Source organism: Plecotus auritus (genome assembly GCF_963455305.1).
Source record: "Plecotus auritus genome assembly, chromosome: 1".
NCBI classification, from domain to species: domain Eukaryota; kingdom Metazoa; phylum Chordata; class Mammalia; order Chiroptera; family Vespertilionidae; genus Plecotus; species Plecotus auritus.
This window is the reverse complement of record NC_137770.1, coordinates 25,374,157-25,399,615: the sequence shown is the minus strand read 5'-3', so window position 1 is coordinate 25,399,615 and position 25,459 is coordinate 25,374,157. Positions and strand designations below refer to the sequence as shown.

At 41.6% G+C, this 25,459-nt stretch overlaps 1 protein-coding gene across 10 annotated transcripts in view; it reads left to right on the top strand.

Moving 5' to 3' along the window:
• Positions 1-25,459, top strand: part of TTLL5 (tubulin tyrosine ligase like 5) — a 257,649-nt gene that overhangs the window by 21,860 nt on the left and 210,330 nt on the right. For 8 of the 10 annotated variants that reach the window (XM_080661710.1, XM_080661713.1, XM_080661711.1 and 5 more), the window contains exons 6-9: positions 402-532; positions 8,228-8,310; positions 15,949-16,018; positions 16,954-17,038. In XM_080661710.1, coding sequence (XP_080517836.1) covers positions 402-532; positions 8,228-8,310; positions 15,949-16,018; positions 16,954-17,038 — 369 coding nt within the window. The remainder of the gene's footprint in view (positions 1-401; positions 533-8,227; positions 8,311-15,948; positions 16,019-16,953; positions 17,039-25,459) is intronic. The other 2 variants (XM_080661705.1, XM_080661712.1) reach the window with 1 other exon arrangement.

Here is a 25,459-nt window from a genome sequence, read left to right as displayed (position 1 = left end):
GAAAAGGCAAAATTACAGGGACAGAAAACAGGTGACTTTGCTAGGGCCTGGAGGTGATTGGAAGGATTGGCTGCAAGGGACTTGAGGTAACTTTTTGGGACGTTGTAATTGTCTAAATCTTGATTGTGGTGGTGGTTACATAACTGTATGTGTTTGTTCAAATTCAGAATAATACACTAAAAAAGGCAAATTTTACTGTACATAACATATATCTTAATGACTAAACCTGACCAAAGAAATCCATTTCATGAAAATGATGAAAAAACCTTTGGGTTTGACAGTGATAGGTTTGGGATCTACTGTTCTCAGTGACTGCTCTGGAACCGTGAACATGAACTCTTCAGGGTGTGATAACTCTGAGTCGGAGTTGACTGAAATGGAAGTACTTTTATGATTTTTAGGTCATATGAACTAACCCGAAAGGACCGACTGTACAAAAACATAATTCGGATGCAGCATACGCATGGATTCAAGGCTTTCCACATCCTCCCTCAGACCTTCCTGCTGCCAGCTGAGTACGCAGAATTCTGTAGTAAGTGCTTTGACTCACTGCCCATCCCCAGGAACTGAACTTGGGGCAGAAGGACCTCAAGGGTTGCCTCAAGTCAGTCACCAATCAGGGTTTTTCAAATCCTTAAAAAACTTGTGTTTCTTTAGTAAAACAGCTGCAGAGATAACTTTAAAATGGTTTTTATTCTGACTGTGTACCTGTATATTCATTCTTAGATTGTCTCATCAGTATCATTTATGTAGGACACATTGGTGTCATGTAAATGTGCTCTTGTACACAGCCTCTTCATTGACAAGAGTTAGTGCACATGTAGGGATATATGTACCTCTACATGTAAACTACATATGTATCTTCTTTGGTGTCTCTTTTCCTCTTGACATTTAGGGACTATTCCTGTCCCCTTCATTTCTGGACTTATTTGTGTGACTTGCGTTCTTCGAGGTATCAGTCTCATGCATCTTTTGGTGTTTGGAAGTACCGGTTAGATTAGAATCACTGTTTTTCCTCGGAGTTCACACTAATTAATTGGAAACCATCCTTGGGGGCCAACTAGGAATCCAGATTGGCAGCTGTGTTGCTGGTCACACTAGATAGGAGCATGGGGCCTGCATCCACGTGTCAATGGGCTTCCTATTTCTTTTGTCTTGAAGTGAACTTTACCTCCCCAGGTGTAAGCAGAGGAGCGGGCTGTTTCAGGCTTTCCTTTGCGGGGAAGAGCCTGACTCAGTGGGCTTAGTGCACAGGTAAGGTGTGAGGCAGGTCTGGGAGAGTTTAAACAGTAATGACACTAATAGCTGACACTCAGTGAACGTTTCCTTTCTATCTTCTTCTAAGTGGCACCTCTACTCTGAGGTTGGTATGTTATTGTTCCCACCTTTGCAGATGGAGAGACTAAGATACAGAGAAGTAAAGGAACTTTGTGCAAATGGTGGGAATAGGATTCAGACCTAAATGTTCCATATTATTTCCTATTTTGAGTTATGTTGAGGTATGTTACTACAGTGATCGGCAAACTCATTAGTCAACAGAGCTGCAGTTTGCCGACCACTGCGTTACTACATAATAAAAGTTAAAAATTCTGTAATAAGCCAACCACTGTCTGGTTCAGAGGCAGGCTCTTCACCACTGCACTTTATTGCTAAAGACCCCGGGCAGTACGTACACAGTGGCCATTTCCCAGTATTGCCAACGACAGAAGTCACGTCTGTGAAGAGGATCGGATATGACAGAGGACCAGGTGTGACAGCGAGGAGAAACAGTCAGACAGTTTTCCTCTGGATAAGTCCAAGGGAGAGCCTGTTTCTGTTTCAGGGTAGAGGAAGCATGGGGATAGGAAAAGCAAGGTCTTTCTAAACTTCTGACTTTTGATGCTTTTACCAGTTGGACTTAAGAATCTGGTCTGGTTACCCGGTGGAGTGCTCTTCCTCTGGGACTTATGTCATCAGGGACAGTCAAGGCTCCACCTCGAGGCCGCCATTCCTCTGATAGCACTATTGCTGGGACCACAAGTTGGCAGTTCAGTGTTTGCCCACAGAGGGCTCTGAAATGGGTCGGAAGTGAGTATTAATTAGATGAATGAAGTTAACTTCAATACTACAGTGCACTCAGCTGAAAAGCTGCAGTCAAGAATTTTTATGTGACTTTAGCCAAGTTACTAAAACCTCTTCTCTGTACTTTAGCTTTCTCCTCTGTAAAAAGACTGTTCCCAGTACTGATCTTATAGAGTTGTTGGGATGTTTAAATAGGTTAACACATGGAAAGCACTTGGAATGGTGCTTTATAGGTGCTCAATAAATGTTCAATGTTACTTCCTATTTCAAGTTATGTTGAAACATATCAATACATAATAAAAATTAAAATTTCTGTAACAAGCCAACACGATAGCTTGAAAATGCTTCAACTAACGGGTCGGCAATTTAAAACGGTTCCTAATATGAACTCCTCCTGTTTTGGATTCTTGGTGAGAAATTAAAGTCCAGAGTAATTTCCTACTAAGGACTAAAGGAATGTAAGTTGAAAATTCCCCTTCTCCTCTTTGCTGTTGCCTATTCTGCTGTTCTTCCCCACCCTTCGGAGTCAGCTGAGGGCTGGGGAAGCTCATTCAGCTGATTGGGTAGAGTTAGGGTTCCTTCATCAGTTCAAGCCTGACCTGTCTTTCCGTAGAATTGGTCCTTCAGCAATTACTCAAACTTTTATGTGTTCTTCTTTTTAACAAAAGTGAATTCAAAAGGTCACTAGAATACATAGATTTAATACAGCTGCAACCCACAGCCACCACATTTAGCCCCAGGGCAGTTATTGCAGGCCCACGTGTACCTCAGTCCCCCAAACAAATCACCCATTGCCGTTGCCACCCAACGATCCCAGCAGGGACTCACCGAGTTTGTGGAAGAGGGAGGGCAGGGAAGATGTGGTGGCAAAGAGGAATCCCCTCCATTTCAGTCTTGCCAGGGTGCCAGTCATTCTTTGCCGGTTGTCCAGAGTTTATGACCTCTAAACTTAAATCCACTGGGAAGAAATCCAACACCATTAGGTTAATTGTGTTGTTAAATTTACAAGGGACAAGCCCATCGATTTTAAAGAGACATCCCCCTTTTTCATAAAGTCTGTTTTAAGTTCTCTTCTTTTCCTTTGGTGTCTACCTCGCATATCATAACTTGGAAATTTTGTTTTCTCCATGATTCTTGTGTTCTGACCCTCCAGTGCTTACTTGAGTGTGGGCAATAGAATACTTTCGAGAAGGAAAGGAGGTGAACAGGCTGGCCTTTAGAAAAATAACTGCATGAAATGAATTGGAGGGAGCAGGGGGAAGAAACACAGTGGTCACTTTGAAGATTATTGAGTGATCCAGATAGGAAGTGTAGCTAGACACAGCTAGGTGGCCAGAATGGAAAGAACAGAAGAATAAATAAGGATTGCCAACTGACTGCTAGTAGTGAGGCAGGGGTCAAAGATATCTCCAAAGGTGTGAGTCTGGACAGCTGGGAGCATCATTACGTCTTTATTCAGAGAGTGTAACCAGGACGTAAAGGAGTGTCAAAGTGGGAGAGTATTAAATTTGGACCAGGTTTGGATTTGAGGCGTCTATAGACATCCATGTCATGATGTTTGGCAGCAGTCGTAAAGGCAGTTTTTAGTTTGCCAGTGATATAGATTCTGGAATTTGCAGGTATGGAGGTGGATGTGATTACCACGGGAGGGAAACATAATGAGAAGTCACGCCACAGAAAAATCAGAGGGGAAAGAGAGCTCAAAGATACCAACAATGGATTGACGTCCCAGAAAAGGCAGGAGAGGGTTAAATCAAGAGCCCCTGTGGAAGGGTGAGCTTTAGGAAGGAGGTGGGCATGTGTTTCCCCTAAAACAAGGAAAGGAAGAAGGCCAGGTGCTGACCCAGATAAGATTTTAGATAGAAAAACAGGTGAGTGGGTTTATGAAACAAATTCCCAGCCGTCTTGGGGTGTAGGGTGATGAGGACACATGCAGGAATGAAGGGCCTACGGATGGGTTTGGGTGTTTGAGAGGGACAGAAAAGTATGAACAAAGCTTGTGTAGGGCCTTTGAAAGAGAACTGATAAGGAACGGGCATGAAGATTGCCTAAAGACGCTGAGATATCAGCCAAGGTGGATCTCATGAATTTATGACTTTTGTTCTAATAAGAGAAAACCTTAAACCCATCTCTGTAGAGATCTAGCCCAGAGACCAACCACTACCTCAAGAGATGTGAAAGCCTGGATATTGCCAGTAATTAGAGTGTGAGGATTGTAGTACGTGCACTCTATTCTAGACTCCTGGTGCACTATTGCTCGTTGCAGTATGTAGTAGAATTAGAGGGCTATGACCTTGAAGAAGCTAGGAATCTCTTGGCAACTCCAGCCACATGTGGCCCAGTGGACAGCTTTCTCTGCTGGAAGAAGGAAATAAGAAAGATAAGGTGGCACCAATGTCAGAAAAGCAAAATTTCTCTCCCAAACCCCAGCAGATTTCTGTTTACTTCTAATTGGTCAGAATTGTGTCCTGTGGTCACCTTCAGTTGCAAGAGAAGCTGAGAAATAATTCTAAGGAATGAGCAAAATTTTGACTTCTGCTCACTAATTGCAGTTAGCTAGATTTTAAAGCAATCAGTAAATTTATAGAATCATAATATTAGCATTATAAGAGAACTTAGCAAATCAGACTAAACCCCCTCGTTTTGAAGATGAGACTGGACAGTTTATTTATTTTTAAATTTTTATTTTTTCAATTACAGTTTACATTCAATATTACTTAGTATTAATTTCAGGTGTACCACATAGTGGTTAGACAATCATATACTTGACAAAGTGTTCACTCCGATATTTCCATTACCCACCTGGCACGCTAGATAGTTATTACAGTATTATTGACTGTATTCCCTATGCTGTGCTTTACATCCCCGTGACTGTTTTGTAACTACCAATTTGTATTTAATCCCTTCACCTTTTCTACCCAGTCCCCAAACACCCTTCCCTCTGGCAACCATCAGTCTTTTCTCTGTATCGATGAGAGACTGGATGGTTTAAGCAAAGTGCCCATGGTGAAAAAGCCAGAATTCGAATCCAGATCTTTCTACCCCTGGTCCAGAGCTTTTTCCATTAGACTGCACGGGCCACTGTAGGACCTGGGAGACACTAGAAGGATCACAGACCCTGTCTAGTACGTCCTCATCCTGAGAGGCTGATAAGCTTTACAACCTGTGTTTGCCTCTTATTTTTCTTGCTTCGTAACCACATTTTTAGAACATAGAAAAAACTCAGTCTTTGTTCTGAAATATAACGCATTAAGGATAAAAGCCTAACGTGAAAGACAAATCTTTGGTATTTAGAATTTCAACAATGTGATAAAAGTGTAGCACCGAAAAAGCAAAAACTTCTGATAAGGCTCGTTCACAAAATAAGATTTATTACAGTGTTAGGTGGCAAAAATTGCATTTAGCTAGATTTTCCCTTTAGTGAAAACGAGAGTTTCATAAATGTACTTGCCACTGCAGAGGGCACTGTCCCCAGACAGTTTTGGCTGTTTCCTTAGGCATTCCTATGGCACCCTGCCCTTCGTCTTGATGACTCAGAGTGTGTCTGTACTAGTAATTACTTGATAGATGTCTGCCTTTTCTACTAGTCTAATCTCTGTGAGGGCAAGGCTGTCTTTGTCACTACTGCATGGATCGATCTATCACCTAGAAAACTGACACGGATTGGGTACTTAGAAGTATTGAATGAATGAAGGTTAGAAAATTTTGTAATTTTTGTTTTCTTTTACTATTAATAATTTCTTCTGTGCTCAACTCATTGCCTCCTTAGAATCTGGGGAAAATGGCAAAATGGAAAAAAATATATAAACTGTATACACATACACATATATTTTATAGAGGCTTAATTTGTTCTATATAACTACTAGAGGCCCAGGACACAAATTCGTGCATCAGTGGGGTTCCTTGGCCTGGCCGGCGATTGGTGCTGATTGGGCCCATCTTGCCCAGTCCTGATCGGGGCCGGAGGCCAGGGAGAGGGGCCATGGGAGGTTGACCGGCCACGGGAGGTTGGCTGTGGGAGCGCACTGACAACCAGGGGGCAGCTTCTGCATTGAGCGTCTGCCCCCCTGGTGGTGAGTGCATGTCATAGTGACCGGTCGACCAGTCGTTCTGTCACTTAGGCTTTTATACATACAGATAAATAAGTTATCTATAGTAGGACTTTACTAGTAAAGTTATGTAAATTATATATTTTGAAGGGGAGTATATTCCCATGGTACAAAAAAATTACAAAACAAAAATGAAAGGCCTTGTTTTTCTTTTTTCCTCAGACATCCACCTCTCCTCCCCAGAGGTGATCAGTGTTCCTAGTTTTACACAAGTCCTCCTAGAGATAATCTGTGTGTTTGTAGCATATAGCTTGAGTGTGTATGTGTACAGATGGGAGCATGCAATATGCATTGCCCTGCACTTTCTTTCCTTTTAGTCACTGAACAGCCTATCTTTGAGATCATACTCTGTCTGTTCATTAATAACATCCTCATTTTGTGTGTGTGCTTAATATTCCATTATATAGATCAGGTATCTGTAAACTATAGCCCTTGAATCAAGTCTAGTCTTCTGCCTGTTTTTATACATCTCATGAGCTATAAAAGGTTTTTATGTTTTTAAATGGTTGAAACAAAAGAGAAAAACATTTTATGGCGTTTGGAAATCATATGGAATTCAGTGTCCATAAATAAAGTTTTATTGGAACATAGCCTGCCCCTTTCTTTGTATATTATTTATGGCTACTTTTGAGGTACAATGGCAGAACTGAACAGTTGCAACAGAGATTGCATGGTCTGCAAAGCCTAAATTGTTTGTTATCTGTTTTTTTTTAATAGTTCCTTATTTATTTTTAAAAATTTTTTATTTATTTCAGAGAGGAAGGGAGGAAGAGAGAGAAATAGAAACATCAATGATGAGAGAATATCATTGATTGACTGCCTCCTGCATGCTCCATACTGGGATCGAGCCTGCAACCCAGCCATATGCCCTGACCTGAAATCAAACCGTGACCTCCTGGTTCATAGGTTGACGCTCAACCACTGAGCCATGCTGGCAGGGATATTATCTGTTTTTTTCCAAAAAAGTTTGCTGGCCCCTCAAATAGATGCAAAATAGTGTATTTGATTAATTGATGGACATCTTTTGCTACTATACTGCAACACTTCATACATTTATACATACATTTCACTTGTGTGAGTAGAACTAGCGGACATATTTCTAGAAGTGGAATTGCTCATAGTGTTGTAAATTCTGTGTGGCACATTCCATTTTTCCTAATTCAGTTAGGTTGCATTAAGGGAAAAGCAGGGGGAGATAAGGAGAGTGGATAAGGAGACCTACTTTTTCTCCTCCTGGTGAAATGGTTTGTCAAGTGCCTGTTGGAGGCCTTGAAAAGATAGTTTAGCTCATAACAAAGGGAGGATTCTTTGTTCCTACTTTTCTCTGGTGTCTTTTGACTTCTAAGCAGAGCCATCTGCAAGCCTTGGTGTCTGTTGTTTGGTTTCTCTTCCCATGATCCAGAGATGTTTAAGGTGTAAGCCTGAACCTAAGAAAGGAACAAGAGTAAACTGTACCTTTTACTCACTGGTAAATTCGTGTTTTTCCTTTCCACTTGCACATTGTTTGATTTTAGGTGACTTTTTTTTTGCAAGCTCGGTAAAATTGCTTAAGGAAAGTGATCATATTATGATATCTAGCATTGACACTGCCGTTGCCTGCACTGTTAGCCTCAGGAGGTCCCTTAGTTAAGGGAAGAAATAATCACAAAGATTTATGAAGGTTGTTTGTGACAGTAATAGACTATAATCCAGTTATTTGCCTTATTTTGTTTCATCCTTTCATTCAAGAGGGGAAATGGTGAACAAAATATATTATGTAGTATTTGCTATAATTTTGCTGTCTCCTCCTTCTCTCTTTCTCGTCCTCCCTCTTGTTTTCTTCCCTTCTCTTCCCCCCTCTCCCCCTCTCTCTTTTGGTTTCTGTCTCTGTCCTTGTTTAATTTTTAAGACTAGTCCAAAAATACAGGTTATTTTAGCTGCTGCCTTCCACTTAGAAATTTGGAAAATTCTTTGGGTACCTGAGTAGATAACCATGGTTGAAATTTAAGTTGATAATCTCATGTCCCTTCTTTCTCTGTTTCTCTCTCCCACTTTTTATCTCCCAATATTTTGAGCAGATTGCTATTCAAAGGATCGGGGACCTTGGATAGTAAAACCAGTGGCCTCTTCTAGGGGGCGGGGCGTCTACCTGATCAACAATGTAAGTATCCAGCACAACCTCTCTGCATTCTGTTTTTCCCTGTTGCACCCTTTGTCCTAGCTACTAACATGGTTCCTTTTCATTAAGAGCAGGTGTTCCCTTTGGAAATCTGCGTTCAGAACTGTAAGTTGAGGGTGGGTATGAGGTGTCTATTGGCAGTAACTTCCATAACAATAGTTGGCTGAAAAGCTACTTGATCCAGTTTTGGGGGAGGACAGCCTTTGGTGTCAGCAGAAAAGAGGTACCTTTTCTGCTTTCAGGATACTGTCATGTGGATTCCTCAGCACTAAACATTAATTAGTAGCATAAACATTTAGTTTTTATTGAGCAGAACTGTGGGGTCTGGCCCTCAAGGTCCTCAAGGAAATTTACCCAAATCAGTATGGCATCCTTGTTGCACTTTCCTCCCTTCCTCCCTCCCAACCTCCTCCTCCTCTTCCTCTTCATCCTCTTATTTTTTCAAAATTCATTAGTATCTTGATTCTTCGCAAAAACCTCATTAAAAGTTGTTTTTAAGTTAAATGCAGAGTAAATAAAATAAAATTCCAACCACAGTTTCGCTCCCTAGATTTACAATAGTAGTTAGTAACCCAATATAATTGGATTATGTTTCTTCTTTTCTCAGCTTTGCATTTTGTTTGTTAATTCCCAGTTTGATATTTACTGTACTCATATCACCTCCTACCCTCCCTTCCACTTTCTACTTGTAAGTTTGATTACTTTTTATTATTTTTAAAAGGTTTTTAACATTTACATTCTCCTCAGTAACTATGATTCAGTTTCTCTGCTTTATAAGTTGGATACAAATTTTAAACTCAATAGAAACTTTACAGCATGGAATTCTGAAATTTAACTAGTATTTTAGTCTGTGTCTTTGTTAATTCTTCTTCCTGGATGTTTGGTCAACCTTTTTCATATAGAAACTAGTATTATTCCTTGCTCAGGGAAAACTTTTTTTTGGTCTTTGTTTCTACTTCTAGAACTCCTTTTTGAGGCAGTCTAGGTCTTTCCTTCATGCCAGCTTTTCTCGTTTTAAATTCTGTCTTTCCACTCTATCTTCTGGATCACCAGTTGGAGTTCTATCCGTTTATTTATTTCATTTACTGTATTTCTATATTGGCTATCATAGTTTGCAAAAACTCTTATTTTAGGGCTTGCTTTCTTGTTAACAGCTGTTGTTGCTTAGTGCTGTTTGTCTTTCTGAAGATAGCAGTTGAAAGTTTTTTAAAGTTGTCTTCTGTTGTGTGAATTTTCTTGGGGATTGTCTTATTTTCTTCCTGTTGGTTTTTCTTAATTTCAGTAACCTTAGGTGTGTTGACTCACGTTTATGAATGGAAGACGAGACTGACTGAAATTGACAGCAGGCCTGAGTTTCCCCTACTGTTGTGTAGGACCGATTCCCTGGTAGCTTCTGCCTGGACAGGAGGCTGTTGGAGCGTTGGCAAAGCGTGTTGACTGTCAGGCTGCACCTTAGGTGGACATGAGTGAGGAGCATGCCTCTCTTCCTCCCCCCTCCCCCCTCCCCCCCCCCCCTCCGCCCCAAAGTAGGGCAGCCTTATTTTGAAGGTACAGGGAGATTTCACTCTGAGTCAGTGCTACTGTTCCTCTTTTCCCCACTTTGTATCTGTTGGGGGATAGCAGGGCCTCGGGTGCCACTCTTTCAGATCCCTGCACTCATACAGCTGTCTTCCCCAGAGGACACTGCTTGTTTCCTGAGGGCAATGCTGTGGGTGTTGGAGAAGGCCCTCTGGCCTCTGTTCCACATGCTGCGTGTCAGTGACCTGCCCGGCTCTTGTTCCTGGCCCACTCCTGCTCCTGCCTGTGCACTGCCAGCTGGGACCTTCTCCCGGCCTCCTTGGGAAGAGCACGCTCAGCTCTGAAATCCTGGGCAGGGCCATCCTCTGCTCCGTTTTCTCAGCCTCATCCTGTCTGCTTTCTGTCTTTCAAGATCTCCTTAAACTTTTGGTCTGTTGTTGGTCCTTGAACCAATTTCTAGCTTTGTTATCAGTTCATTCTTTTAGAAAGTATCTTCTTTGTCCTTCCAGTGGGACTCTGGAAGGGAAGAGAGGGAGGAAGATACGTTGTGTGTGGGGTCAGTGCTCCATCTTAAACCTCCCCATTCTCTTTCACGTGATCTGAGCTATTTCTGTACATACAGAAACTAACTTTCTGAGGGTCTTTCACACTGGGAAATCCATTCAGTCTGGACTAACAACTCTATTATAAACACTGCAGACATGTAGGGTCTGGTTCTGATACAGCAGCTATTCCAGCCCAGGCCCAGGCTGCCAATCCTGTTACCTGGCCCTGAATCACTCCAGAAGCTTTTACTCTGTCTCCTGTGACAGAGGCCCTGGTCAGATGCTTTGGATGTCTCTTTTCTTGTCTCTGTTCTGACCTTGGTGTGAGGACTCCTGCCCAATAGCTTTTCCTTCAGCTTTGTGCCAGGAACTCCAGTGTTATTTGAATCTCATAGACATTACTAGCTTGGGTTTGGGTTTGAATTTTAGCTGCCAAATGGAATTGCTATTGAAAGTCAGCGGTGGTATAAGTTTGCTTTTTATTTTCTTAGACATGAGTCAAGAAGAATAGGATCTATTCCCAGCTCATCTGGGACTTTTTTCTCTTGGAATGCTCTTTTGCCCTGGTGATTTGTTATTTTAAAACCAACATCATAAAGAAAAGAAGAGTTAAACTTTCCTTGTGGGGCTGAGAGCCCTGTGCCCTGACTCTTCCTTGGATGCTGAGTCTCATAAAGGGGGTGACAGGTCTGTAGAGAATGCACTTGGCAGGCTCTCCTCCCTCCCACCTCTCCCTGGGCTGAATCCCTGGAGACCCCCTGCATAGATCAAAGTACTTGGCTGGACCCTTGCGCCCCCCCCCCCCTTCCTCCTCAGAGAAGCTTTGGAATGAGTCTGATTCTTTGAGGTATTTGGTGGAGGTGCCAGACAGAAGCCTGGGAAGATGCCAGCAGGCACCAGGGGAGCTGGCAACATGTGGACATAATGGGAAAATATTCCCATTTCACTCCAAAACTGGAAATTTATCACCTTTTACCCAGACCTAAGAACCATGTAGTTAATACTCTTCTCTCTCTCCTTTACACACAAGGCCTAACCATCCCCTCTTTTCCATACCTGGATCCTTTCCCATGGAATATGTGACCCATTAGCCAACTGGATGAAGTAACTATTTCCAAGGCTGCTGCCTGCTTTCCTTTAGGTTTTAGGGAGGAGGGAGTGCTCCAGCGGAGGGTTTGTGAGCAGCACTAATGAGAGTGGGTGAGGGATGTTGTGGGGGCCTGAGTTAGGTGTGAGGGCCAAATGAAAACATCATTCCCTGTCTTCCTGCTGGGATGAGAGGGCCTCTTATTTAACATTCCCAGTAATAGTCTTAACCTTTTGGAAAATATCTGCAAATAGCAACTTTTACCATTACAAGAACAGGATAAAGGACAGACTAAGCATTACTTTTATGTACTAATGGAGAGAGAAGTGCAAGCGCCTACAGATAGAAGCATCTCAGCTGATTGGCTAACGCAGTCTCTTAATAATGTGCTCTTTAACTCTGGAAACATGTCATAAAGGAACAGAGTTGTTTTTGATCCAGCTCCTTCAGTAACTGTGACTAAATGCCATATTTTCCCAATTTAGTATATTCAGATCGAGGAGGGGAAAGATCTGGTGTTTCCTGATTAGGGTATGAATTTGATTATAGAAGTCAGATTTAGTCATCCTTGTCTCACACATTATCCACGGTAAATGCAATATGAATATTTCCCTGAGGTTTTAAAGCATCAGAAGTGTATTTAGGTCACTCTAATCACTCGTTTACTTGTGAATATAAGTCTGCACAACTCTCTTGTTTCTGTTTGTTTATATGTTGTTATCTTATGTGCTCTTTATTTTTTCTCATTGTTCAACAAATATGTAGGGAGAGCCTGTGGTGTGCCAGATGCTTATACTCCTTAAAACCTTTTGAGAAATAGGGACTCTCCCAATTCTTATGGATCGCCATTGTAACTCAGTGCACTGCTCTGAGTAGAATGGCATGTCGCATGCTGCGATAAATGCTGTTGAGTTATGGAACTTAGTAAATAGAACCACATAGATACTATCGAGTTTGCAGTAGTAACAGCAACCAGATTTTGTGAGCACTTAATATGTGCCTACCACTGTGCCTTTCAAATATAATCTCATTTAGTTTTTATAAGAACCCTATGATGTAATTACTATTATTTCCTTAGTAAGTAGTAGGGTCAAAATTGTAACTCAGATCTAGCTAATTCTAGAGGATACACTCTTAACCAGTGTACCATTTTACCTTACAATGACCTAACAGATACCATGAGCTTTAATCTTAAAGTCCAGTTAGAAAAATTGATGTTTCCACCTTTCCCAACAATTCACATTCTTGCTTTCAAATACTTTGGAGGGCAGTTTGAGCTTGGAATTAAAATCATTTAAAGTGAGTTAATTGGGGATTGAGGAAAAGGTTTGAAGATATGAAAAAGCTTTCATTAGTTGCTTATTAGTATGTAATAGTATACAAGGAAACTATACCCAAACCATTCTTTTCTTCTCTGAGCTTACAATTTGATTCCTAATGCAGATAAAAATGAGAGCTACAGACCATTGAACAAATATTGTAAGAGATTATGTTATACACTAGAGGCCCGGTGCATGAAATACGTACACGGCGGGGGTGGGGGGGGTGGTCTCTCAGCCTAGCCTGCACCGTCTCCAATCTGGGATCCCTCTCACAATCCAGGATTGCTGGCTCCCAAACACTTGCCTGCCTGCCAGCCTGGTCGCCCCTAACTGCTCTCCCCTGCTGGCCTGGTCGCCCCCAGCTGCCCTCCCCTGCAGGCCTGATTGTCCCCAAATGGCCCTCCCCTGCAGGCCTTGTCCCTCCCAACTGCCCTCCCCTGCAGGCCTGGTCCCCCCCAACTGCCCTCCCGTGCAGGACTGGTCACTCCCAACTGCCCTCCCCTGCAGGCCTGGTTGCCCCTAACTGCCCTCCCCTGCCAGCCTGGTCGCCCCTAACTGCTCTCCCCTGCTGGCCTGGTCGCCCCCAGCTGCCCTCCCCTGCAGGCCTGGTCACCCCTAACTGCCCTCCCCTGCAGGCCTGATTGTCCCCAACTTCCCTCCCTTGCAGGCCTGGTCCCTCCCAACTGCCCTCCCCTGCTGGCCTGGTTGCCCCCAACTGCCCTCCTCTGCTGGCCATCTTGTGGCGGCCATCTTGTGTCGACATGGGGGTGGCCATCTTGTGGGTTGGAGTGACAGTCAATTTGCATATCACCCTTTTATTAGATAGGATAACTCAAAGGATAAATATGTATTCTGAAGCAGGAAAGAGAGGATATGGCCATGGACATTAGATGTGTCATGGAGTGAAGACCCTTGCCAGCGTATTCTCTGGTTCACAGGAAAGTTGAGTGCTCAGACATCTGTTGTAGCCTATAGGTGTTACTCACTTGGAAGAGAGCTGCAATTGTTTAGTTTTGGAACAGCCTGCAGCTTGCTGCTTTGTACTGTGATTGTATCAATTCTTACTAAGCTACTGAGATAGCACTTGTGAGAAACAGATCAAGGAATGTAAGGGAGTCGGGAAATGGTGTGGGTGACTGAGTCCCTGAGGATGAATCAGCACTGTTGCCTAGTGTCCATATGATGCATAGGCTGGGAAAGTTGTGTTCTGAGCTTGAGATAGCAGCAGTGGGAAGCAAGAGGGGAATCTCATCATCCTGACTGGAGTTGCTCATCGTGGCTGTATAATGTGTCACAAAACTATCCCTATTTTCTAATAACTATAGTATTTGGGATAGAACATGTATTATTATAAAGACAAACTTTTGAATTTGGGGGACAATTATTTTTAGTTCAGAACTTTGGGGAAAGGTGTGAATAGTTCTTAAGAGTTAAGCCTCTGAGGCAGACCTCCTGGGTTCAAATGCTTCTCCTGATCACTTATTAGCTGTATGACTTTGAGTAGGTTCCTAACTCTCTGACTCTCCTCATCTCTAATATTTGGGTGGTGATATACCTACCTCAGGGACTTAGGTGAGGATTAAATTAAATAATACTTGTGAATAATTAGAACAGCACATAGTAAATGTTCAATACATTTATTAAAATTTCATATTTTGCTGCAGATGTTAATAGTTATTTCTGTTGCTACTGCTATAGCTATTATAATCACAGTTATTACTATTGTCACTTTCCTTTAGAGTTCTTTGTCCTATATGGATTGTGGTGACTTCCAGCTGACTTCTGTCTTAATCTAATCTCACATAGAGTTGTTCTATTCCAGATATTTTAATCTTATTATTTTCTTAATCAAGACTCCACAATCATTTCCTCTTTCCCACAATGTTCAAACTAAATTCGCCTTGCCAGAGGTCCAGATCCCTTTGCCAGTGGGGTCCCTTCCTCCTAACTGTCTAACCATATCTTCCATTATTTCTCAGTTCAGTCTTTTAGCCCAGGTCAGTGAATCTGCCCACCCTCCATTCTGCAGGACTTAGTGCATGCTGTCTTCCCATGATGGTCTCCTACCCTTCCACCACGTGCTTGATAGCTTTCAGTACTCACTTCCACACCTCCTCTTTCAGGACAAGCCTTCCCTGACTCGTCCCACTTAACTGCTCTTCCACTTTGCAGTTTCATATCTTCCACTTGCAGATATGCTCCTTGGTGTTCTTTTAAGTTATCTGTTTTGCTGTCCCTCTACCTAAATATTAAACTCTTTGGGAGTAGGGAGTAGGCTTTGAGGGCAGGGATTATCCGTTCACTTCATCACAGTATTCCCCAGTGCCTTATATACTATCTAGCAATACTTATAATTACTTATTGTAAAAACAACTCTTTTTTTTTTTAAAATATATTTTATTGATTTTTTACAGAGAGGAAGGAAGAGGAACAGATAGTCAGAAACATCGATGAGAGAGAAACATCGATCAGCTGCCTCTTGCACACCTCCCACTGGGGATGTGCCCGCAACCAAGTTACATGCCCTTGACCGGGATCGAACCTGGGACCTTTTCAGTCCACAGGCTGACGCTCTATCCACTGAGCCAAACCGGTTTTGGCTGTAAAAACAACTCTTATTGAAAAAAATTTTAAACATCTAGTTCCATCTTGACATATAGTGATATAGCAAGTACCACTGAGTGAGTCAATGAAACATCCATCCCGTTTCACAGGGGGAAGATCTGTAAATTCTCTAAGCAACTTGATGAAAGCTTTCATCTAAGAATAACGGTAGCATTTAAAAATTTGCATCATACTTTATGTTTGGGAGAAAGCAAGGTTTTATTTTTAAGTAGCTTTTATTTTCTTGGCCTGTAACTATTTAGTATCATGTATAGAAATCTCTAAAGCTGTTTAGACTTGGATTTATTATCTGAGAGATGCTGTATAAATTTATTTCTCCCCATTGTAATTGGAAACCTACAGTGTTTATGGAAGTGGTGTGTTATGTGGCCAATTGAATGTATGGTTAGCTTGGAAGAAAACTTTTCTTAGAGTTTTAGTTTTCTACATTATCATTTCTCAAAGGTTAAGAACTTTGTTCCCATACTGTAAGCTAGGGTTCCTTTGCATTTCTGTCCTTTCATTCTTTCTCTTTACTCAATAGCCAAACCAGATTTCCCTGGAAGAGAACATCCTGGTCTCCCGTTACATTAACAACCCCCTGCTCATAGATGGTGAGTTGTGGTTAGGCCCTGGTCTGGATTGGGTTAGATCTTGTTAATTTTTAAAATTTATTATTTATTTACTGGAGGCCTGGTGCACAAATTCTTGCACCGGTGGGGTCCCTCGGTCTGGCCTGTGGAGATCGGGCCAAAACCATCTCTCTGACATCCCCCGAGGGGTCCAGGATTGCAAGAGGGTGGCTCTTGGGTGACGCACCCCAGAATCGGGCTCCCTCCTTTCTGGTTCCAGGTGCATCACCCGAAAACTGCAGCTGCCAAGTCACCACAGCTCAGCAGCTCCTGCGTTGAGCGTTTGCCCCCTGGTGGTCATTGCACATCATAGCTACCTGTCGGACGGTTGCTTAGGCTTTTATATATATAGATTAGGTTTATTGGGGTGACATTGGTTAATAAAATTATATAGGTTTCAGGTGTACAATTCTATAATACATCATCTGTATATTGTATTGTGTGTTCATCACCCCAAGTCAAGTCTCTTTCCAGCACCATTTATCAACCCTACACCCTCTTCTATTCCCCCTCCCATCCCTTTTCCTCTGGTAATCACTAGTAAGTCTTTATTAAGCTAATATGAAATTCTTGACAACTATGGCTTTAGAGTCTGGTTCCTTACCTACCTTATGGGATTATTTCAAAGATGAAATGAGATAATAAAAAAGAAAGTGCTTTATAGATGCTATAATAACAAATATATATGAGAACTGTACAATATACATATATAAATTCTCTCATATATATGTACAAAATGTGTAATTATTATTTATCCTCAAAAGGCAAAGGGTGTGGACAGTGTGTATTCTGTGGGGAGAGGAGGGCTATTCGTTTTTTCATGTTTCTTTGTTACATTGTCCTGTTTATTCTATAACAAAACAAATGAACTTAGTTTTTCCTGTGAATTCAATTTTTTTTTTTTTTTTTTTTTTTAGATTTCAAGTTTGATGTGCGCCTCTATGTGCTTGTGACTTCCTATGATCCTCTTGTCATCTATCTCTATGAAGAAGGATTGGCTAGGTAAGAGACATGTGGAGGGAGGGTGTTTATTAGTGTGGACCGATTAAGGGGTATATTAAGATCAATTGTTTTTCTGTTACATTCAACTCAGAAAAATAGAGTGTACCCAGATGGTCTTCAAGCTACTTTACATATGTACATGTATGAGCAGTTATGCGTATGTAAGCACACATCTTCCCTAGCAGTGATCCAGGATCACATCCTGTTTTCATGCAATGGCAGTTGTTCTGAAGACCTAGGGTATTAAGATAATTTGTCGCCTAGCTGGTTTGGCTCAGTGGATAGGACATCGGCCCTTGGACTGAAGGGTCCTGGGTTTGATTCCGAACAAGAACACGGACCTCGGTTGCACTTTCAATCCCGGCTCTGGGTAGGGTGCGTGCAGGAGGCAACCAATTGATATGTCTTCTCACATTGATGTTTCTCTCTTTCTGTCTCTCCCTATCCTTTCCCTCCCTCTAAAAATCAATGGAAAAATATCTTCGGGTGAGGATTAATAAAACAGAACAAAAGATAATTTGTCGTCATTCTTCACAATTGATCTAAAAAGAATTAAAAATCCCACATTTTTATATATGTTGTGTCCCAGACACTTACTTTAATGCTCACAATAACCTTACAGTTGATGCATTTTTGCAGTTGAGGAAACTGAGGGTTAGAGAGGTAAGGGAACTTGAAGTCACTTTTCTAAGGTATCCCAGCTGGTTGGCAGTGGAGCAGGAGTTTGGATTCCTGGATCTGATTCCAGAGCTCAAGGCCTCTTGTATTTAGGAGGCATTAGCTGCTTTTTTTTTTTTTCCACCTGCAAGTAATATACTTTACAGTGGTTGTGTTATTTTGTTTTTCTTGTGGTCTTTTTTAGGTTTTATGGTAATGTGACTTATAAAATTAAGTTCAAATGATAATAATTGGAAGTTTTGTTTTCCATAACCAGATAATTTTAGAGGTGACAGTATTTTCATAGGCCCTTTAAATTGTTTAAAATAAGCATATAACTTTGCTTATGTTCTTCCCCCAACATATACAGGGGTGGGCAAAAGTAGGTTTACAGTTGATTTTATGGAAAATAATAAATAATGATAGAAGAATAAACTGTTTCATATAATCACAGCTGCAAACCTACTTTTGCCCCACTGTGTGTGTGTATATGTGTGTGTGTGTGTGTGTGTGTGTGTATTTTTTTTTTTTTATCAACCAGCTTTCCCTGAAACTCCTTTTATACATTGGCCTTATATAACATAGCAGTTTAGAAGGTAGTTTGCAATCTGTGAGCAGTCATGGCAAGCTATAAAGCTTGGTCTGTATGTGTTTTTTATTTTAGAAAATGTACTTAGAAGATGGGAAATATAATGGTTAAAAGAAGCCTACCTATTGAAGTATTATAGTACTCTGACAACTGTTATTTTAAAATGGTGTTTTAATTATTTCATATACTCAAATTTTTCTGATGCATCCTGTGACTACAGTCTGAGGGTGATTTTGGCTGGTTGAGCTGTTTCTTCCCTTCACCTCTAGGTGGCAGTGATAGCATTTATATGCCCTGTCATATTTTTAACTAGATTTATGTGTTTGAGCCCTAGGAGGCTACTGAAGCTCCCTAGTTCTGGCCTCTTGTTCCTTGAAAATTGTCCATTGTACTCAAAAGGAGTCTGGAAGCTTTGGCTAGAAATGAATGTGAAAGATTTATTCAAAGGTCTTAGAGTTTGCAAACTGGGAACACAGCTAGACAAAAAACCCAGAAATGTTCTAAAGAAGAAAGAAAAGTTAAGAGTTCTTACAGTAGAAAGTACACTCTTGAGAATTTTCAGTCCTGCATTCTTAGCCCTAGGATTGGTCCAGGATGCTTATCTTTCAGATGTCAGGTGGCCTGGATGATAGATGCCAGGTGGTCTGGAAGGTGGATCCCAGGAGGTCTGGTCACATGCTATGGTCTGGTTAATGGATGCCAGGTGGTCTACATGAGCCATTCAGGGGAATAATCAAAGGGTTATCTGGAGGTCCGGTGTGTATGTCCAGACATATATGCAGGCATTCATACAAGACTGGAAAGTTAAAAATTTTTTAATTTCCTAGGCTAGTTAGAACAAGAATAGAATCTTTCCTCATGCCCCAACCTTCATAATGTTAATAATTTTAACAGCTTGGTTAAAGTGACTCCATTTTATATATTCCCTATCTTCATTCTTTCCTCGAAATAGAGGAGGGGAAAACTACTATAACATTTCTCAGTTTTCAGGTAAAGGGTTGAACCAGGTCGTTGATCACATACTACTAGCTCTAATCAGATTCATAGGAAAGAAGTTGTCTGTAGTGTTTGTAGACACATGTGCTGTCATTCTTTGAAATATAGGTGTAAAAGCCAATTCCCCGTATTATCTAGAAAAAAAGAATATAAAGTATACCTCTTACTTCTACTCAGATATATAAGGTGCTGAGCATTTCAGTTTTGTAATTTTAGATATCTGAGCTTTCTCTCGTGTATCATGAGCTTTTTTCTCCTCTTCCCTCCACTCATCCTCATCCCAGCTTGTCTCCTGTTCCCTTCCCAGGAGTGATTCCGTCCTGCCACAAGTTGGACTTCTTGCATAGGGAAAAAACCTCAAGATTACACTCACTATTTTTCAAGAATACCATACCGCCTGGCCGGCGTGGCTCAGTGGTTGAGTGTCGACCTATGAACCAGGAGGTCACGGTTTGATTCCCAGTCAGAGCACATGCCTGGGTTGTGGGCTCAGTCCCCAGTGTGGGGCAAGCAGGAGGCAGCTGATCAATGATTCTCTCTCATCGTTGATGTTTCTATCTCTCCATCTCCCTTCCTCTCTGAAATCAGTAAAAATATATTTTAAAAAAAAAGAAAAGATCATACCAACATGTTTTGCATATTCTTTGAAAGACATTTCACTCACAATATTAATAGCCCTCTCTATTGGTAAAATTTGGCATAGTTTTAAGACCTCAATGGTTCAGACACAGATTGAGAGCAATACCAATATTTATTACAGATATGCAAGTGTTTTGGCTACTCGGTATGTGCCAGAATCAGAATCCACTGAATTGAGTAACTTTTCTTGCCTTCAGTGGAAACTGAGTATATATATATAGGAATGGGCACAGGTAGGTTTACAGTTGTGAGTACACAAAACAGAGTTTATTCTTGTGTTATTATTTATTAATCGTTGTATTTTTTATTTGTATTACAACTCTAAACCTACTTTTGACCACCCCTGTATATTTTAAAATGCATGCTTTTTCTTCGAGTAATTTAGAGAACAGTTTTTCTAAAAACTCGGGTCAAATTGAACCAAGAAATGGGAATTTTCAGGGCTTTGTCTGAGTTTACCTAAAAGTATAGGTGAATATAAAAGCTTTACAAAAGGACAGTACATGATCACAGGCTATTAGTTAGAGTCCTTTGAGGGCACATTGCTCTGCACAATAACTTCCATGTGCCTGTGTTCCTGTGTCTTAACTCACTGTATATCTTGGCATTCATCTGCTTCTCTTTAATCCTCAGGATCTGCTGGAGTGTGTCATTACATTCAGCAATAGTCTATAGCATCTCCAGATCCGTAGCCTCTGGTAAATCTTGGCTCATGTGTGTTTTATGTAGACATTACTAAAGACAATCAGTTTGGGATGAGATCACTAAGCCACTTTACTTTGAGGTTCACCAAGGAAAACCATAATCTTCTCTAAAGAAACAAAATTGGCAACAAATATATTTGGTTTTCTTCTTTACAAAAGAATGGCCTTATCCCATATCACCTCGTTGGGATTCAAATTAAAGCTTAGGTGACAGAAAGATTAAGTTCATTTCTTAAGTCTAAAATAAGTAGTTACTGTAAGTTTTTTACCTTCTCAAACTTAGTGAAGAATAAGAGCCTTAATAGCTTGTTTCTGTATTAATGATTTTAGTTGTTTTGTTGTCTTACTAACATAGGAAGCAAGAAAACTCATTATTTTTCAGACGTGGGCAAAATGTTGAGGCATCTAAAAACATCGTCTTTCTGGCATCTGGTCCGGCATTTTCCCCGGAGGTCCGCCCTGCTTTTGAGTTGCACGTGTATGTTGCTGCTTTGCACCAGCAGGGGACGCTCGCCTTCCAGAGAGGGTGGCATTCTCCACCAAAATGGTGTAGATTCTTTTTCCTGTCAGAGGTGGAAACCAAAAAGACTTTGTCCTGGGTTTTACAGTTTTAGGTGGATCCAATATGTGGTCTAAATGATTTGACTGGACCTTTTTTGAGACAGAGCCAGTAGCTAAATTTTCACTGAAACGGGGGGAAAAAAATTAAAACAGAATTAAGTTGAAAACCAAATGTGTTGTCAGAGACCCGAAGATAGGTAGTTCTAGCAGCTGGGTGAAATGAAGGTGCCTCTCCAGGAACAGGGAGAGAGCCACTTGTGCTATGGGGGTGGGAGGAGAGGACCCTGAGAACGTCCCATGGGGACTGCCTCAGCCAGTATTCAGTGGAAATTCAGAAAAGACCCCAAAGCATTTGTAATGCCTTGTCCTTCCTCCCCACCCCCAGTTCCTTCTTCAGTAGCCTTCTTTGCTAATTAACACTGGCTCCGCGGGGATATTTACCTTTTCTCTGCTGGATTCCTGTGGTTTTGAAAGAATTCAGGTACTTGCTGGTTGCCAAGGAATTCATATTACCTCACAGGCTGTACACTGTCCAGAATCTGCCGCAGCAGCAAGAAGGGGGAAGAGACACCAGTGAGGGGGAGAAAACCTTCTCCAGTGCTCATTGTCACCCTCCCTGGCAGGCCTTGCTGTTCGTGAAGTTTGAGTCATTTCTGGCTTTAAAGACGGGATCAGGCTGGTAATCCCCTCCCAGACGGCTCCGCAGGGCGCTGCCGAGTCACTGCAGCACTTGGCAGTCTCGGGGCTGCAGCTGGTTGACAGCAGATCAGAGAGCTCTTGGGCCTCTTGTTCTCTCCCATAAGATTTTTCTGGGTCAGGCGAGGATGAAACCCAGTGGCTTCTGGCAGGGCTGCCTGAGGTGCTGTCTCTTTATCCTCCAGGCCTTTTTGGCTCTGAATGGCTTCACCTGCTGAAGGATAACTCATGTACCAGGGTTTCCTCAGGGCTGGCCTCCTCTTTTCTTTTTGTTTTTTAAAAAATTAAATTATTAAATTTTTTTTCCAATTACAGTTGACATGCAATATTATATTAGTTTCAGGTGTACACCCCAGTGATTAGATATTATGAAACTTCTTAAGTGATCATCCCAAAATCCATCTGACACCATACATAGTTATTAGAATATTATTGACTATACTGGAGCCCCAATGCACAAAATTCATGCATGAGTAGGGTCCCTAGGCCTGGCCAGCAATCAAGGCCATCTGTGGGGTGACTGGCGGGTGGGGAGATGCCCCCCCCTACCCCCCCGCTGGCACCTGCCTTGGCTGGCGGCCTGGAGCCACCCGCTGGTCAGCTCTGCCCCCCGCCAGTCACCTCCCTCTTTGTTGGGGGGGGGGGGGCGACGCTTAACGCAGGAGCTGCGGTGCTGGTGGTCAGTGCACATTATAGCGATTGGTTGTTTCACCGTTCGGTCGATTTGCATATTGGACTTGGATGTCTGTTTCTTTCACCAGGTAGGAGAAGTTTTCTGTCATTATTTTTTCAAATAGGTTTTCAATTTATTGCTCCCTCTCTTCTCCTTCTGGGTACCCCCATGATGTGAATGTTGGTACACTTGAAGTTGTCCCAGAGGCTCTTTATATCTCTCTTTATATCTTTGGATTCTTTTTTCTTTTGCTGTTATGATTGGGTGTTTTTTGCTTGCTTATATTCCAAATTCTTGATTTGATTCTCATTATCCTCTACTGTTGATTCCATGTAAATTATTCTTTATTTCAGTTAGTGTATCCTTCATTTCTTTTCTTTTTTAAAAAATATGCTTTTATTGATTTCAGAGAGAAGAAGGGAGGAGAGAGAAACATCAATGATGGGAGAATAATTATTGGCTGCCTCCTGCACTCCCCCTTCTGGGGATCAAGACTGCAACCCACAACCTGGGTATGTGCCCTGACCAGAATTGAACCTTGACCTCCTGGTTCATAGGTCAGTGCTCAACCACTGAGCCACACTGGCCAGGTCATAGTCTTATAGCTCATGCTTTGAGCGACACAGCCAGATAGAGTGGCTCCAGCTTCCCGTCTTCCCCAGGGAGTTGTCCTAAGGTCAGAGTGAAAGGTGAGAAAGGTTCTAAGGGTATGTAGTTCTCTGTTCATCAGTAGGCCACAAACTAGGACCCAGTTTCAGATTCGGCGAAAAGAGTGGAGCCCCCACCTTTTTTTTGTTTTTTGTTTTTTTGTTGTTTATAGCTCAGGGCTATAAAATTCTGTCATGAGAGCTTTCCCTAAATTTTGATTTCATTCAGAGGGAGGTTCAAGACTTAATTCATCATGTAAATTTCAGTATGGGTTAGGATAAGTATTTGTTGGGATACCTTGTAGAGAATTACCCCCTTTAGATTATTTCTAAGAAGGAAATTGTGTTGAAGCTTTCAGGCCTAAATAGGATGAAATTTGGTATGTGAGGGCCTAAATCAAGAGGCACAAACCTAAATGCTCACAAGGACCTTCACTGGAGAAGTTGGTCAGGTGGTAACTGGAGAAGTGGTGATCACATGCTCTGCCTAAAGGGCATTTACTATTCAGTGCCAGCAAGTCCTTGGTTTGTGGTGGTGCTATGGTCTGAATGTTTGGCTGTTACCTGCCCTTGAATTGGCTCAGACTCCTGGCGACCCTGTGAATGATGTTTACAACGTCCTGTCCTCAGCAGCCCTGCTCCGCTCCTGTAGCCTCGTGTCCACGGCTTCTTTCCCAGAGTCAGTCCAGCTCATGTTTGCTCCTCCTCTTTTCCTGCTGCCTTCTATTTCCCAGCATTGCTGTCTTTTCCGAAGAACGCTGCCTTCTCAAGATGTGCCCGAAGTAGGACAACTTCAGTTTTGCCATTTTTGCCTCCAGCAATGTTTCAGGCTTAATTTGCTCTAGGACCCACTTGTTTGTCTTTCTGACAGTCCAGGGTATTCATAGAGCTCTCCTTCAACACCATATTTCAGATGAATCAATTTTTTTCCCAGTAACCTTCACTATCCAGTTTTGCATTCGTACATAGTAATTGGGAATGCAAAGGTGTGGATGATCTTAGCCTTGGTCTCCAATGACATATCTTTGCTCTTGGTAAGCTTTTCTTATTCTTCTATTGCTGCCCTTCTGAGTCTCAGCTTCTCTTGATTCTTGAATTTTTCTGAATATTTGTGTCCCCCAGCACCCAAACTCATAGGTTGAAATCCTACCCCTCAAGGTGATGGAATTAGGAGGTGAGGCCTTGGGAGGTGATTAGGTCATGAGGGTGGAGCCCTCATGAATGTGATTAGTGCCCTTTTACAAAAGAGACCCCGGAGAGATTGCTCACCCTTTCCACCACGTGAGGACCCAGCAGGAAGGTGCCGTCTACCTGCCTGCATCTTGATCTTGGACTTCCAGCCTCCAGAACTGTGAGAAGTAACTTTCTGTTGTTTATAAGCTACACGGTTTATGGTATTTTGTTATAGGAGCTCCAAAGGACTAAGACAGGTGGAATTGCCAGATCTTTTGTGTTAACAGTAGCTGAAAAATCTAGATTTTTATTGAGAAACTACCTTTGATTCTAGGCTTTTAATTTTGAAATCGTTTCAAACTTATACAAAAGCTATAAAATTATAAGGAAGAATAGCCTTTTACCTTTTCATCTAGAGTCCACATTCAGAATTTTCAACTGGTGTAGTAATGTTCTTTTTAACAAAAGGATCCAATCCAGGATCACGTGTTGTATTTAGTTGTCATGTCTCTTTCGTCTCCTTCAGGCTGGAACAGTTCCTCAGTCTTTCTTTGATTTTCATGACCTTAGTGTTTTTGAAGATTACAGGCCAGTCATTTTGTAGAATGTCTCTCAATTTGGGTTTGTCTGATATTTTCTTATGATTAGACTCAGGTTATGTATTTTTGGCTAGAATGCCACAATAGTGATGCTGTGTTCTCATTGCATTATGTCTGATGACACATGATAACTATTTAGTGGTATCTGACCATGTGATTAAAATGGTGTCTGCCAGATTTCTCCACTATTAATTTAACTTGTTTCTCCCTCTGTAATTAATAAATACATTTTGAGTAAACACTTTGAGACCATGTAGAATCTTATTCCTCATCTCATTTTCACCTAATAATTTTAATATCCATTTATGCTTCTTGCCTGAATGAATTATTTCTGTGATGGTGGCTAAATGACTTTCTCCATCATTCCTTTTACTTTTATTGTTTAGTATTTTACTCCAAGAAAGAGCTTTCTCCTCTTCCCATTTATTTATATATACCAATGTGGACTCAAGGATCCCTATTTTATTTAATGGGTTATAATTCTTTA